Genomic DNA, 15,965 nt, shown 5'->3' on the forward strand with positions numbered 1-15,965 from the left:
CTAGCTGAGTTTTTGTCCAAGTGTGTGTAAAAAAAAAAGATACTCTTAATAGGGGCTTAATTGAGCAGTTAGTGTAAATGAAGAAACAGGAAGTTGTTTTTGATTTCCAGAACGTTCTTTGGAAAAGAATGATGACCTGCTCTGGTTTCAGCCATTTAGAGTGAGATAGTGAGGTCTTGAAAAGTGAAGCCAGGGCAGAATGGAGTATGCTGGCGGAGGCGGTGAGTGTTGGCTGGATCTCCACTGGCAGGCTGACAGACTTGTTGTGCGATGCTGGGACAGAGTGTGTATTCTTGTGTGAGGTTGTGTGAGCGTGCACGTCTGCATGGGAGCTTGGGATCGCGAGGCTGGTATCAGTGTTACTCTCAGCTAATCTCTGGGTATTTGCAGGATGTTGCCACTTTGATTTGCTATCATCACAGACGTATCTGTGGATTTGGGGTAACAAGAGGATTGTTGTTTTTGTATTCATGCAGTTTGCTGATTGAAATACTGTGTCCGGTAACCACTGAGTGGAGCTTTCATTGCATGTGTATTTGCTAGATTACAGCGTAGCGTGGTGATATTTAAACCCATTACTGTGTGGAAGGTGATATATTCACTGGAACCTGGAAAGAGTTACAAGATGATAGGAACACAGCAAGAAGCTGAAAACACAACAGTGATCCCACTTCCTGCACAAGTCCAAGCACAGACTAAATGCAGAAAGCCTTTATTCTTACTGTGCTCATACAATGTATAAGTAATATAAATGCTATGCACACTCCTGAACTGCCCAGCACGCTGGGGCACATACAAATCATCCTTTAAAAAGCTCTTCTTGCCTGAGCAGGCCACACAGCTTGGAATGGCTCTGTCTTGCAGTTCATGTATGAGTCCTTCTGTGCAGGTCGGTCAAGTTCATCCATGTCTTTATGTATACACCAGTGGCCATGGAAGTGATTGGTGTATAACGAGGACACCGGATGCCATAAGCTGTAATTCAGAACAAGCTTTTGCTCCCCACCCTGGAACATGTACAGTCCAAACAGTCTGTGTCGAAAAGCATTATGGGAACAGTAGTCCCACTGCCACACCTCCTCCTTTTAGCTAAAGTTCTCTCTCTCTTTTTTTTTCTTTTATCAGGACATCTGAACTAGTTTACCTGAACTTATGTTATTCTTAATGTTATGTTCACAGGTCCATTCTCTCAGGTGGTTTAGAAACCTGTTGCACCTGTCCACCATCTGACTTATTTGGGTAGAGATGCCTTGCCACCAGACTGACTCTTTGAGACTGAGCTCTTGCTCGGCATTTTGAAATTCCTTGGTGTCCTTCGTGCAGGCGCTGTAGAATTTCGGCTCTTAATGGGGTTGGTATCACAAGTCTAACTCTTTTCATGAGAAGGCTGTGAGCCAGGTGAAAATCCATTCTGTACTGCCAGTATGGCTTAATCTCTGGGTTCAGCTCACTTTTCTGTGGCCATCCTGTGTGACATAGTTCTGTTATTTTTGTGCACACGTCGTCCTCTTTCTGTCGTCTTTTCTCCTCGTCTTCTGTCTGTTGCTGGGAGATGAGCTATCATGTAGTCCACAAAAACTTCTGCCTCTCTCCAGCTGAAGATCTCCTTCGGAGGGTGGACCTGCCAGTGGGGCTCTAGACAGGGCATCTGCTGAGATGAGGTTCTTCCCTGGGACATGCATAATTTGGTGTGAGAATCGCAGCAGCCGCAGGCAGAATCTCAGGAACCGTGGGGGAAGATCATCCAAGCCTCTTGTGCTCAGCAATGGAACCAGGGGTTTGCGGTCTGTCATTAGTGAGAAATATAGACCCAGAAGATATGATGAGAGTCTGTCACACGCCCAAGTAACCACCAACACTTCCTTTTCAATTTGGGCTTATCGCTTCTCTGTGTCTGTCTGTCCTCGTGAGATGTATGTGACTGGTCACCATGAGCCATCTATCTGTTTCTGCGTGAGGACAGCTCCAATACCGTACGGCGATGCATCAGCGGTAACTCTTGTTTCAGCTGTGTTGGAATACTGAGCGAGCACTTTCAGAAAAGCTGTTTCCTGGGGCTCCACCCATATCCATTCATTTCTGTCTTTCTGCAGCTCTTTCAGTGGAGTGGTTCATATGGCCAGCTGTGGCAAAAACTTTGCAAGATAGTTGGCCATGCCCAAAAAAGGCGTCTCACATCCTCCACATAGGTAGGTTGTGGCAGCTGTTGGATTGCCTTGACTTTATTTGGGTTGGGCTCTATGCCATTTGCTGAAACTTTGTGGCCAGTATGTCATCAGCTTTGTCTCCCATTGCATACACAAGTGAATTCACCCGATTTTCCTCTTCTACCACGGAGAATTGTAGTCCGTCACTTCTGACACATGTATAATGAGGACACCGGACGCCATAAGCTGTAATTCAGATCAAGCTTTTACTCCCCACCCCAGAACATGTACAGTCCAAACATTCTGTCTCAAAAAGCATTATGGGTACAGTAGTCCCACTGCTACAATTGGAACACCTGCATTCAATGATTTGGATGGCTGAGTGAATACTTTTGGCAATATAATGTAAATGGCTAACTTGTTAGCAAGCAGTTGTCTATTTATACATCTTGCAAAGACCCAGTATAAGCATGCATTTAGAATGAATGTGTCTAATAAACTGCACCACTTCCTGAGAAGGTTTGACTTTTACTTTGCTAATAATCCCAAATAAACAAATAATTGCTAACTCTGTTTTTTTTATGAGATTACCTGTATCCACTGTATTTTTGCTCACACAGGTGTGTGCTGCTGACCAAAAAAGAGTCTATAAAGTTTAGTTTTTGCCTACAGATATTTGTTGGACTCTTTTATCTGTATGTATGTATATACATTGTGTAATAATGTATGTAATAATGTAGCTATCATTAGATTAGCACATACATACACTTTTCCTGTTAACAAAATCTGTCCAAAGACAGAAGTACACAGAAACAGATAAACATATTACCGCCTGCAGGTAGATCCCGATGCACCAAGTTTCTCCGTGACCATGTTTTGTCATGATGACACACAGACACACACACACACATACACACCAGCTGCACTGTTGTGGCTGGTAATTACCTGGACACGGGATGTGTCAGGATCAAACAGCAAATGATGTTGTGTACTTTTATACCCTTGAGTGGCACACACCTACACACATGCATAAGTCTTTGCTAGATTGTGGCTGTCCTCAGTTTTTGTACTGAGCACCCATCACAGATTGGGGTGTTTATTTTTTGCTGTTAAAAAAAAAAAAAAAAGATCAGTTCAGAATTCAAATTCAAGCTTGATACCAGCCTTTTTTTTTTTTTTAACACTAGTTGGAATGACAGTGACTACAGTGAGGTGGCAAATGAGGGCAGGAGGCAAAGTGAGAAGATCGAATTAGAGGCTGTCATTACTCCTGTTCTTTGTCACACACCTTCTTCTGTGTCTTGTCAATTCTCTTTCTTGTCTCAAAGCCTTTTAATAGAAAAGAAAGTGAGTCTGTGTGTATCCATTCTATAAAAGCAGCTGTCAACTTAACCCTTTCCAGTCTCATAGCCGGCAAAAGAAAACATCACATACAGCCCTTTGCTCCTGTGTGTTGATAGCCTCTGCAGCATCCCTCCCCTCCAGGTCAAGTTAGAAAATATATACTGTAAAAGGAAATGATGCCATATTGAAAATGAACAGTGGTGGTCCATGTTGTTCCATTTTGAATGCTTGTTCCAGATGGTTTTAGCATTTTTAAGATTTGTTTTAATTTTGCATTGTTGGGAGGAGAGGGGGCTCACAGCTGTTAGGGACAGATACACAAACCCCCAACCGTTCAGAGTGAACTCCTAACCCAGAGGCTCGAGAAAGGCACCGCAAACATGAAAGGTGATGACTTTTGGAAATGGCCGTGTTAAAATGAAAGAGCGGAGTGCTTTTTAAATCAGTCCTCTACCTTCTCATTCCTCTTGTGATGTATGGCTGGGGTTCAGAAATGAGGTGCTCTCAGCAACAGTTTCCTGGCAATTACAGGGTGCTAACTTCCAAAGCAGCCAGCTGAGGTGCTCAGAGCAGATGCTGCTGTCTAACTATTTTCACTGTTAGCATGCTGGTAACTACTCTCTGTGACTCCACGGGCCACTTACTTAAACTTTATGATGCATGTTGTTGACAGCCAAGAGGCAAAGAGATTGTGTGTATTTCCGTTTGCTTTATTTATATCAGTACAATTAAGTGCAAGATGCATGCCTGTGATATAGATATATGCACATATGCACACCTTGTTATGAGCTGGTAAGTCAGCATGTGCCTTTGCGAAATTCCTAATTTGAAACACATGCTAGTCACAGCTAGACAGGTTTCTCTCATGGGACCTTCAAGTGTCTCACCACATTCCCAGCTGAGGGCAAAATTTGACAGTCTTTTACAAAAAAAGTGTCCTTAATGGGCATTTGGGCTTTGCCAAGACTGCCTTTTATTTATGTTTTCCAAGTGTGTATGCGCAATTCAGCAAGAAGTTAATTGGAATTGAGTGTGGACCCCAGATGCCTTCAGACCCTAAGCAGTCATTTTTACACTTAGTACACATTCACATTTGCACACACTTGTGCACACATCTCACACAGATGTTTTTTTTCCCCACTTCCACCCCACCCCACCGCCCTTTCTTTTTTCACCACATCACCTTTTCAAGCCAAACAAAACGGTTGTAAGCACAGGGTGCCAGCATGGATAGTGGAATGCCTCAGAGGCTTACGCAGTCTTTGGTCCTCTGTGACAGACAGTCCGCCTTGTGCTTGACAGCTCCTTGGGCCCTGCTGCCTGGTTGCGCTGTGGTGGTCTCTGCTCGGCCCTTGCAATTTGCCATAAGGGGATAAGGGGGATGGGTGGTTCTGGAGAGGAGGTATAGAAGGGATGCTCAGGTCTGGGCTGACAGTCCCTAAGTTGAGGTGGAGGAAGGGGAGGAAAGCTATTTGCTGTAACAAAGGAAAGCTTTTGGACTTAAATGTGCTTCTTTGACAATTCCATGAACTCAGTGAGCTTTAAAGACCAGCACCTGTTTGCCTTTTCGCGGTGTGGAAGCTGTTTCCACTAATGCAGATGTTTTATCAAATTCTTTTCAGCGCTTTCTGTGTTATTTCTTTTCTTAACTCATTGTTTGTGCTCCAGCAGAATTATCAGGGCCTTCAGTTCACGTTTACGCTGGACTCAGACAGGAAGAGTGAGCCCGAGAATTCTTCAAACTGGTGGATTATGGAAATGTTTGTGGCTTGTTTAGTCCATACCCTGCAGCTCTTAACACCTGCCTGCCATTGTGTACAGACTTTACACTCCATCATTAGACCTACAAGAGTCATGTAAACAAAGCCAGGATAGTAGAAGCAGCAGTGCCAAATAGTGCATGCTTCCATGTGGTTGTGTGTGCGCCTTAGCCCTTTTTGCATTTGTAGACCTAAAATAATGATTGCATGTTATAAAATTATGTTAAAGCAGAAATTGGTCAGGAAATAACTTGGATTGTATGATATCACTGCTTAGTCAGCTAAATGATACAATTTCAGGGAAGCAAATGTCACATGGTTTTGTTTTCATGAGTCTTCAGAACATGAAGCAAGGGATCAAATGTCTTGTTGTGGAAAGAGAATTAGAGACAGTAGATTCATTTCTCAGCTGATTGGAGCTGGGAGTGAGAGTAAGAACTTGCACACGAACCTCACGAGGCAAACGAAGTGCAGTCAAAATAAAAGCATTCTCTTTTTTCTGGTTGGAGTTCTGAAGCTGGGTTCATACAAAACTGAGGAGCCGCTGATATCGAGCTAGTAATGAACTTTCTTCCTCTTGTTATCACGACTCTAGAGTTTCCTTATCATGGTGCCACGACTCCCCTTGCCTGTGTGCCCGGACGGCAGGCTACGTACCCAGACAGACGCCGTCTTGTCCTGCATTCTTTCTGTGAACAGGACCCTCCAATATCTTAGTCACTGAGAGGAGGATTTGGTTACACACAAAGGGAAACGTGCGTGCTGTGCTTTGCTTTGCTTATGGAAGCGGTATTAGCTCTTTTTGGCAAAAGTTGCTTAGTGGGTGCACAGTGCTTGATACTGCATGCCTTATTTGTAGGTTCATTGGGTCTGCTGTATGAAAGCTTTTCTGTCATTTTTTTTTTATTTCCGAAGGTGACTTTACCTCATAAAATAAAAACTTTGTAATAGTGGGATAGGACTAAATATACATTAAACCACATTTGTGAGTGTCACACTGCCATTGCTTTCATTGAATTTCTTCTCCCTGTCGATTGTGCTGTGGAAATGCAATTTTCTCGTCTGGGACTAAAAATCTAAGCAGATAACTGATAAGGCAAAGAGGAACACCACTTCCAGCTGTGTTCCACCAGATTATGTTTGCCCTCAGTAATACAGGGGTTGCTTTGATCATTTTTAACATGCTTGCTTTGTGCTTCTGTATGTATTCCATTTCAGTATTGCAGACATGGGATGTGTGTAAATAAAGAGTTGGACCTGCAACCAGTCCATGGGGAGTGGGGTCCCTGGGGCCCCTACAGTGTTTGCTCCAGGTCCTGTGGTGGAGGAACAAGAAGCACCTCTAGAGACTGCAACAAGCCTGAGTAAGATAAAAACGAGACAGCTGCGACGGTCAGAGCAAAAATATGTGTACAATTCCGAACCAGAAAGGGAAGTAGTTAAAAAGAGAGCGAGACAGCAGGGTAAACAAGCCACCATGTTAGATTTAGCAAATGTCAACCTCAGGGAAAGCCTAAGTGTGATTTAAATGTGAACAGTTTTCTGGTTTGAAGTTGGACACCAGTCAAATAAGACATAATGTGTTCTTTGAATTCAGACTAGTGTCTCTGTGCTCTTTAATTTTCCTGTCACTGTAGGCCCAGAAATGGTGGTAAGTTCTGTGTGGGTCGCAGGATGAAGTTCCGCTCCTGCAACACTGAGCCATGCCCGAGAGGACGGAAGGATTTCCGGGAAGAGCAGTGCTCTCAGTTTGACGGCAAGCACTTCAACATCAACGGTCTACCTCCCACCGTCCGCTGGGTCCCCAAGTACAGTGGCAGTGAGTATACTCAACCATGCAGTTTGAATGTCTTGTGGCATCCTGGGCTGCAACAGAATTTTAATGCATGACAGGGAAAGATAGAAAACTCTTATTGAGAAATCTGTGAATATATGGTACAGTTTTACAGCTGTATTATTTTTTTTTCCTGTGTCCTTAAGTAAACCTGTAGTTGACACTAATCGAGAGCAACATAAAGCCTTTCCATATGAACCTCCTGGCTCTTAGGAGAGAAAGCTGCCTAGATAGCCTGCCCCATGAGATTACCATCTGGCAAAGTTTCTGCAAGTGGTTCATTTAGTTAATTGATGCCGTGGAAGTGAACAAGCCAAGACCTGGAGCCAGTACACTGTCAGATACCATGTGATACAACATAAATTTTACAGATATAGCAAGAGTCTGGTGAGATTCACAAAAAAAGTTAATTGGTTTAAAGCCAAAAATGATAAGTTGTGTGATTTAAAAAAAAAACTGTTTCCTAATCCCTTGCATGTCATCGCTGAGAGTTTCTTCTTATTGCTCTGGATTTTAATTTAGCCACAGTTCTACTGTTTCCATTATTTGTTTTCTTTTTCCTTCCAGTATTAATGAAGGATCGGTGTAAGCTCTTTTGCCGGGTTGCTGGGACTATGGCATACTATCAGCTGAAGGACCGCGTCATCGACGGCACACCGTGTGGACCAGACACTTACGACATCTGCGTTCAAGGCCTTTGCAGAGTACGTCTGCGTATTTCTTATTTGTCCTGTTCCCGCACAAAGCAAAACACATGCTTCAACACCGTCAAGCTTCAGTACCGCTCTGTAAAGCACATGTTTCTAGCTTTTCTTCATCTGTGCTTCTGCAGCAAGCAGGCTGCGACCACGTGCTTAACTCGAAGGCCAGGAATGACAAATGCGGAGTGTGTGGCGGCGACAACTCATCGTGCAAAACTCTGGAAGGAACCTTCAATGATGCTCAGTATGGTAAGTCCTGCAGCTCAGATTGCATGTCCTGTCCATTAATAACTGACTATTCTAAAAACATTCAGGGTGTCAGCACCTTCTGCAAATAGGCTATAATAAATGGTATATGCAGTAAACATAGAAGGCTTAGAAAGACTTTCAGTTATATGTGACTACAACACTGACATTCAATATGCTTATATTAGGCACTGATGTCAGGTCTGGTTATGGTTAACATATTAAGCTTGATATTAAGAACAATGTATGCTTTGGCCAAATTTGGAAACATGCACGCAATCAGTCTGTTCTGAAGCTTTACTAAATTTATGGATCTCACTTGTTCTGGTCTTTTGATAGCAAACACAAACCTGACATCATCCCTTTCAACAACCTTGCTCAAAGCAGTGCCTCACTGTGGGCCAAGTGCTGATTGCATCCAATCCTTTTTAAGTCTGGGCAGTAAAACAGCAGAAGCGTTAGCATAAAAAGCAATGGGTGTGGCCTCTGTCATTCGTACTGTGCTCGTTTGGCACTGGACTTTAGCATCTCTATCCATCTTCCTTTTTCCGCACTCTTTTGGTTCAGGGGTGGCAAAGAGTTTGAGAACTGTATTCAACCAAATCAGGCACTGACCTCAGCCCTGGAAATCTGGCTTAACCATAAGAAAGAAAAAAAAAAAAAGGAGTGGGAGTGCAGCCCAGGCAGGATATCCCTCTGCTCCTGAGTCTGAGCCTGTCTTTTTCCCCATTCACCCTTTTCTTTCTTTTTCTTTTGATGTCGCTTGATTTATTTATTTTTTTGTCCTCGTTTCATTCATTGTGTTTATTTTGTTTTCTCCTTAATCTTCTTCAGCAGAAACGGTGATCTCTCAGGTTTAAGTCTAGTCACCATTTTTTTTAATAAACAAATGTCTGTATGCTCTAAATACAGTTTGTGTTAAACGTGTTTTTATACCTAAGACTGATAATCCTTCACCTAATAGACCTACATTATTGTTGTTAAATCCATTAAAACACAGGAATTGCTGGCTCACTTATGTTAACTGTTCATTAGTTATGATTTTGAATCAAGCCCCCACACACCGTCCACTGCTGAAGAGGGTTCCTAAGTCCAAAAACACCACTTAGTGTCCTCTACATTCTTCACTTGAAATGAAATCAATCTGTGCAAAATGTGCTAAAGGGGTTAAAAACATGAAAAAAAAATCATTTTCATCTTCAGCCTACTAATACTATATTGTATTGTTTCTTGGTAGTGACAGAGAGAAGCGTGTTTGAGGTAAACCTCTTCATTCTCAGAGTGCAGCATGGTTGTGGGCTTTTTTTTTTTTTTTTTTTTTTTACCTCAGGGTGTTGTGTTTATTATTCCTCCTTCTGTGGTGACTGCTGATTGCGTCTGTGGTCAGTTGCTAAGCTCGGGGATAGCTTGTAGCCTCAGAGAGGGTCCGTGCTGGCTGTTTGTTAAGTTGATGTATTTCTGTGTGCCTGTGAGCTTATCGGTTCCCCCAGTGGTTAGGTATTGAACTTGACACGTCACTTAAAAACAGTAAAAGTGGACTCCAAATCTAACTTCATAAAGCTTTTTGTTTTTAATGGCAAAGGAATATGCACTGTAGTTTTGTTTCACGCAAATCTTTATGAGCGAAAAGTTTCAAGGCTCTCATTCCTCTTGATACAAAACAAGGGCAGGCAGGCAAGACTAACAGGCAGAAAAGGAGAGACCTACATGGCTGTCTGTGCGCCTGTGTCAGATCTACACGGCCGATGAGAAGATGATATGGAAAACAAGTGCTGCCCCCGAGTGGCTCAAGGTGTCAGGCTAATTGTCAGATCACATCAGCCCACACCTTTTATTTTATGCCATTAACTTCTCAGTTGTGATTCTCAAGCTGAACTGTTATGAAAAAGGAAATGAGCAAATGCTAATTGTCTCCTAGTGTATCTACCTACCAGCTATTACAAATATTAGACTAATGGCAGGCTATTAGAGACTGGCAGGGAGGCCAAAAGTGCGAGATAATGGCTGCACCAAACAGCTGCTCGTTATGATTGCAGTTTGGATATTTATATTCATCTACAAGTTTCTGTTTGTGTTAATTTAAAGAACCTAAATGTCACAGGTCGAATACGGATCCCATTCTGGTCCCATTGGTTCTGTATTTTGTTTAGTTTGTTGTTAAACCTTTATACCTACATCCTGGTTGTCTTATCTTGGTTTTCACAGGCTCTTTCTCTTGCTCGCGCTCAGTCATCTTCTGTGTTAGTTTATCACGGGACAACAGGCCTGGTGTAGTAATTACAGGCCAAAGGTAAGTCCAGGGAATAATTACATATCATTTCACGGTTAGGCCTCTGAGACTAAAACAGGACCTCCTGCAGGTTATTTGAGATGACTAGACTTTTTTTCTTTTTTTTTTTGTATTTTTCCAAGTGCGACATTTAAATCCCTAGTGGCTGGAACTTCCCTAACTGGGGTTTGGTGTAGCATAGTGAAGCTATTATGGAAATCACATTGGGAGTGTTCACTGGTGTTATTGCAGCTACATTTTTTCCCCTCTCGAAAGTTCTTAAAAATGGTCTCACTCTCTTGTTTGTCTGGTTGTGTTTCCTTCTTCTTTAGGTTACAACACAGTGGTGCGGATCCCAGCTGGAGCCACCAACATTGATATCAAACAGGTCAGCTACTCTGGAAAACCAGAAGATGACAACTACCTCGGTGAGCGTGCTGTGTGCCAGTATACCAGTAAAAAGATCTGGTTTCTAAGCAACACTGTATCACATTTATTAGAATCAATCTGAAACAGAAGCTGTTCAAACCAGTCAGATGTATATATTACATTTCTTCAGTTCTCAGCTCATAGGCCAGTGCCATTATCCCTAACATGACCATAAACCACGCTGACTTGGTGACCCAGAGCAGTAAAGGCAGGGATAATAAAAGAGGGTCTGAACTTGAGAAATGGGCCAAGTTACTGTCAAGTCGTTTTCATAAATGAAACGAAAATGCCATTTTTACTGAGCACATATATGGAGGAAATGTGAGGAGCGTTGGTTCATCTGGGTTGGTTGAGGGTTCATTGGGAAAGCAAATGGAGTGTCAGCCACCGAGAAAGATAAATGAGGCAGCAATAAGTGCTAATTAGATGCATGTGGAGCCCAAGCTGCATGGAAGTAGAAATAAGAGTTTAGGGTTAGGTGGACCTACTGTGTGCTTGCATGTGAGCAAGAGGAAGACACTGAAAAGAAAAAGTTCAGATGGTTCAAGTTGTATTCAAGATGTTTTAATTCAAATTGTTAGAAGACACATCTGGTGGACCCCTATTGCCACACTGCTGTGAGAAGGTCAAGCCCCACTGTTTCTAAGTGTCACAAGTGAGTGAGTGCAGCTTGCATTAAATGTGGTCAGTGTTTGCAACACCCTGGCAGTTTTGCCACATCAGCTGAATGCAGACATTTTTGGAGAAGATCATTTTTCTATATTTATCACCTGTATATTGTGACTATATTTCAAAAGGCTTTATTGCTATGAAAACAAAATAATGTAAATGCAGCGTTTCATGCTTCAGCATCACATTGACTTCTTTTGTCCATTGTTCTTCATTTGAGTGCCGACTTAAATGCAAACAACAAAAGTTCTGTCGAGGCTTAATCAGACTGTTTTGGCAGATTGTAATTGACTTCATGTAGAGAAAGAGGTGGTTGGTTAGGTATTTGTGTGCATTTGCAATCAGTGGAGATCCTTTGTTTCCACCGCAGTCTCAGTCATGGAGGAGAGTCACAGAGTCTAACTCCACCAGCGTTTCAGCATACAGTACCTCCTCAACAGCGACCGCTTTTCACAACAATAGTTTGGCAACTCTCTGCCAGACTGTTTACTTAAAATGTAGCCTGAAAGTGACAAATGCCATCCCATGCATTCCCCCAAAAAAACTCCAAATCACAAGAGACAAACTCAATCAAGAGCAAAGCTTTCCTTCTTCTTTCTCTTGTGGTGAAATGTGTTGTTCTTATATGAATGTCTGTTATTCCAGCATTATCCGATAGCCAGTCCAACTTCCTCCTAAATGGAAACTTTGTGGTGGCCATGTTCAAAAGGGAAATCAACTTCAAGGGAACCGTCATTGATTACAGTGGCTCAGACACAAAAGTTGAGCGCATTAACTGCACTGATCGGATTGATGAGGAACTTATTCTGCAGGTATTAAGAGGACGTTTTTTAATGACCTTAAATGTTTAATGGCATTTGTGTTATGTTTACTGTATCAGTGCTGCTTTGGTTATTTGCATGCTGTCTACTCTAATGTTATGTTTCTGGTCACACCGCTTTAGCGTCCTGTTCTGCAAAAGTTTGCTTTTTTTCTTCACCTAGCGACACACTGAGCTTAATCCCTCTGTTAAAGAGGTGAGAACTCTGTGTGGACAAAATAATAAGCAGGTCAGCCCTTTGACCTTGCGTTTTTCAACGTTGTTCCCACAGGTCTTGTGTGTGGGAAACCTCTACAACCCAGATGTTCGCTACTCCTTTAACATACCCATTGAGGAACACAGGGAGCAGTTTGTCTGGGATCCCTCAGGCTCCTGGCTCGAGTGCAACCGCATCTGCCAGGGTAAGATCGCTTGGCTTCCAACTCTCCGCACATGAAGAGCAGGATCATTTTTCATTGGCTTCTGTGGATCTGAAAAGGCTTCAGAAACACACACACACACAAAAAAAAAAACACCCAGAAGAGACCTTGTGAGCTGCTGCGATGCCTTCATAAATAAATATTTTTCACTATTGCTCATCATTTATCCTTGTGAAGAGTGAAATGACCAAACTTTGAAAAATCTTCAAGTGTGCAATATGTAGGAACTAAAATGTGTGGTCTAAGCTGCCGTGCAAATTAGGATTATTATTATTTCTTGTGCATCTGGAACTCACACCTCTATCTCTAAAACCTTACTCACTCAAGCTCCACTTTCTAAAAAGCCCCTTCCTTACATCCTAAATCTGATCCCAGGTAATCACATTACCTGACACCTTCACCTTCACCTTGGTCTTAACCCAACTATGCTCCACAAATTTCCGTTTTAGTACCAAGCTAGTCGGTTTCCCAGTGGATCAGAGTGCACAGTGTGTGTTTTTAGGGTCTGAGACCAACACAGACCCCTAAGGCTGTATGACTGAAGGATTGAATGTTAGAAAGCTAGCAAGACTTGTTAAATGTGATGAAATGTGATATTTTTAAAGAAAGTGACTACCAGATGTTGTAAGATCTGAACTTTATTTCCCCGTGTGTCTGTGTGTGTAGGTGAGCGAAGACGAAAGGGGGTGTGTGTACGTAAGAGTGATCACCTTGAGGTGTCAGACCAGCGCTGTGAACATTTACCTCATCCTGATGCTGTTACCGAGCCCTGCAACACTGACTGTGAAGTCAGGTGCGTATTAAGGTCACACACATATTTCCATGGAGCAAACTCCTACAGCACGCGCACAGTCAAACACAACCCCTCTCTCACAGGTGGCACGTTGCTGGAAAAAGCGAATGTTCAGCTAAATGCGGTTCAGGCTACCACAGCTTGGATGTTCAGTGTATGAAGTACAGCCTGATGAAAAGACAGAGCGAGAGGATGGAGCCCAGTGCCTGTGCAGGCATCACTAAACCTCCGACCAGAGAGTCCTGCCACGGAGACTGTCTGCTGAAGAGCTGGCAGTACAGCGCCTGGTCTCAGGTACAGTCAGCAGAAAATTTACATTACAAACAAACTGAATACAGTTTAAACTCAGACTACTTTTGAAGGCCTAGCCCAGTTAAGTAAGTTTAAGGCTTCCAACCTTACTTTTCCATATACAGTGCTCTAAGACATGTGGACACGGGAGCCGTAGCAGAGAGTCTTACTGTATGAACAATTTGGGCCGCCGGCTCGTGGACAGAGAATGCAGTGAATACCAGAGGGTAGTTACAGGAACTTGCAACGACCAGCCGTGTCCAAAATGGACTGTCAGTGAGTGGAGTGAGGTGAGCCTCGATACACTTTGGCAAGCAGACACGGCCTCACACAAACACATTCAAGAACAGAATGGAAATGATTTATTCCCCAGAACGAGAAATTGACTTCTCCAAACTTTAACACACTTTGTGAAACTAGCACCTGGCTTTGCTGAAGTGCTTATAATAAGCAATAAAGTTATTGGTATACTGTATATTGAGTATAGTGTGGTGAAGCATAACTTCAGTTTTATTGACCCCAGTGTTAGAGATGTACTTATCTTTTTCTTTGATCATTTTAGTGTTCACACCCACAGACACAAATAAAAGAAACAACACTCAGCTTCACCATAATGCTACAACTTTCAACACAAATCTGCCCCCCAACCAGTGCCTGGTGACTTGTGGGAAAGGGATGAGGCACAGACAAGTATCCTGCAGCATGGGAGCCAGGGAGGAGAAGCTGAGTGAGCACCTCTGTGACTTGTCTAGTAAACCCCCTGCAGTGGGAAGCTGTGAGCTGCCCGAGTGTGCATCTTGGCAAGTTGGCGTCTGGGGAGCGGTGAGTCCTGCGCACGTACACAAACAAGACTGACACGCCGGGGCGAGGTGACGCGATTCAGTGTTTGACTGAGGAAATGGGTTGCATGTGTGAGTGCCTTCGAGTTAGTGTGTGTGTATGGGGGGGGGTGAATATGTGTGTGGCCAAAGAGAGAGAATGTGGTGTGTAGGAGAGACAGTGTAGATTTCTAGAATGTGTGTGTGTCTGTAACCTGATATACCTGAAAGTTACAGCAAAGTGTGCTCACTGTGACACCAGCTGCCATTTCCTTTATGCTACTTTCACTTTGCCCTCATATCCTGTAAGACTAAACCTGACCCACACTAGGAGACACACACACACACACACACCTCTGACAGCATTCACATTTCTAAATTTGCCTCTGGGTAGATTTATCTACATTTTAGTAAACTAAATGAAACCAGTATGAATGAATGGATGTCTTTGGCCATTCATAGTGTAGTTTACATGTAGCTCTAATGCCCTCCCAGACATGTTTGTATTAAGTCAGATAGTAGTATTTACAGAGCTGGAATATATCGGCTCATTATTGCCTGGGTAATTTTAATTTGCAGCTCAAATAAACCTATCTCGTGTCACTTCCTGCACTCTCGTGTGGTGCCTATGATGGGCGAGCTTCGTATGTGAATTAAGAACCGGGTTAAGGGTCGAGTTGAGACTCTGGGTATGTATGTGAATGGATGTCTGTGTGTACATGTCAGGGTCTCTGCTGAGCAGGATTTTAACTGAGGCTCTGTTTAAGATATCAACCTTCAACTTCAGTAGAGCTGACATAGCTTGTGGTTGACTGGGTACCTCTTTTCTTGTGTGTGCGTGTGTGTAATTTTTTTTTTTCTTTTAGTGTTCAGTGACCTGTGGCCATGGCTACCAGATGAGAGCTGTAAGGTGTGTGTCAGGAGAGTATGGCGACACAGTAGATGACAGAGAGTGCAATGCTGCTGCGAGGCCCAGAGACAGTCAGGTAAAAAGACGCATCAGAAACTAATATTGTGCATTACCTCTGATCAAGAAGCAACCGTAAAGAGGATCAATTCAGGGTCATAAAATGGGTTTTACAAGAATTTCACCAAAATGCTAAAATGTTGTACAAACAGTCTATTGTTTTATGGGACCGGTCCCTGAAAATATGTATAGTAATACAACTTCTTGAGTCCAAAATGCATCCCATAGTATTAAAAAAAATGCTTATTGCTGTAAATCTGGAAACTTGTGTTGTAGATTCAGATTACTGATGAGTTTATGTTCCTAAATCAGTTTAAAGCAGCACTGAGTAATTTCTGATTACTTTGGGGGCAGTGGGAAAAGCATTAAACACATCTGTATGTTACCACCTAAAGAAACTTTTTGTTTTTTTTTAATCTAAACAACCACGAGACCTGGAGTAATATTAGCAACACAGA

At 42.8% G+C, this 15,965-nt stretch overlaps 1 protein-coding gene across 1 annotated transcript in view; it reads left to right on the top strand.

The window, feature by feature from the left end:
* The window catches only part of LOC115781673 (A disintegrin and metalloproteinase with thrombospondin motifs 20), a 79,134-nt gene that overhangs the window by 31,902 nt on the left and 31,267 nt on the right, over window positions 1–15,965 (top strand). Inside the window, exons 12-23 of the mRNA XM_030731469.1 lie at window positions 6,470–6,615; window positions 6,889–7,070; window positions 7,653–7,789; window positions 7,918–8,035; window positions 10,634–10,729; window positions 12,045–12,211; window positions 12,491–12,620; window positions 13,305–13,431; window positions 13,515–13,725; window positions 13,848–14,012; window positions 14,374–14,544; window positions 15,407–15,526. Of these exons, the coding sequence (XP_030587329.1) occupies window positions 6,470–6,615; window positions 6,889–7,070; window positions 7,653–7,789; window positions 7,918–8,035; window positions 10,634–10,729; window positions 12,045–12,211; window positions 12,491–12,620; window positions 13,305–13,431; window positions 13,515–13,725; window positions 13,848–14,012; window positions 14,374–14,544; window positions 15,407–15,526 (1,770 nt within the window). The remainder of the gene's footprint in view (window positions 1–6,469; window positions 6,616–6,888; window positions 7,071–7,652; window positions 7,790–7,917; window positions 8,036–10,633; window positions 10,730–12,044; window positions 12,212–12,490; window positions 12,621–13,304; window positions 13,432–13,514; window positions 13,726–13,847; window positions 14,013–14,373; window positions 14,545–15,406; window positions 15,527–15,965) is intronic.

Source organism: Archocentrus centrarchus, chromosome 6 (assembly GCF_007364275.1).
Source record: "Archocentrus centrarchus isolate MPI-CPG fArcCen1 chromosome 6, fArcCen1, whole genome shotgun sequence".
NCBI classification, from domain to species: Eukaryota; Metazoa; Chordata; class Actinopteri; order Cichliformes; family Cichlidae; genus Archocentrus; species Archocentrus centrarchus.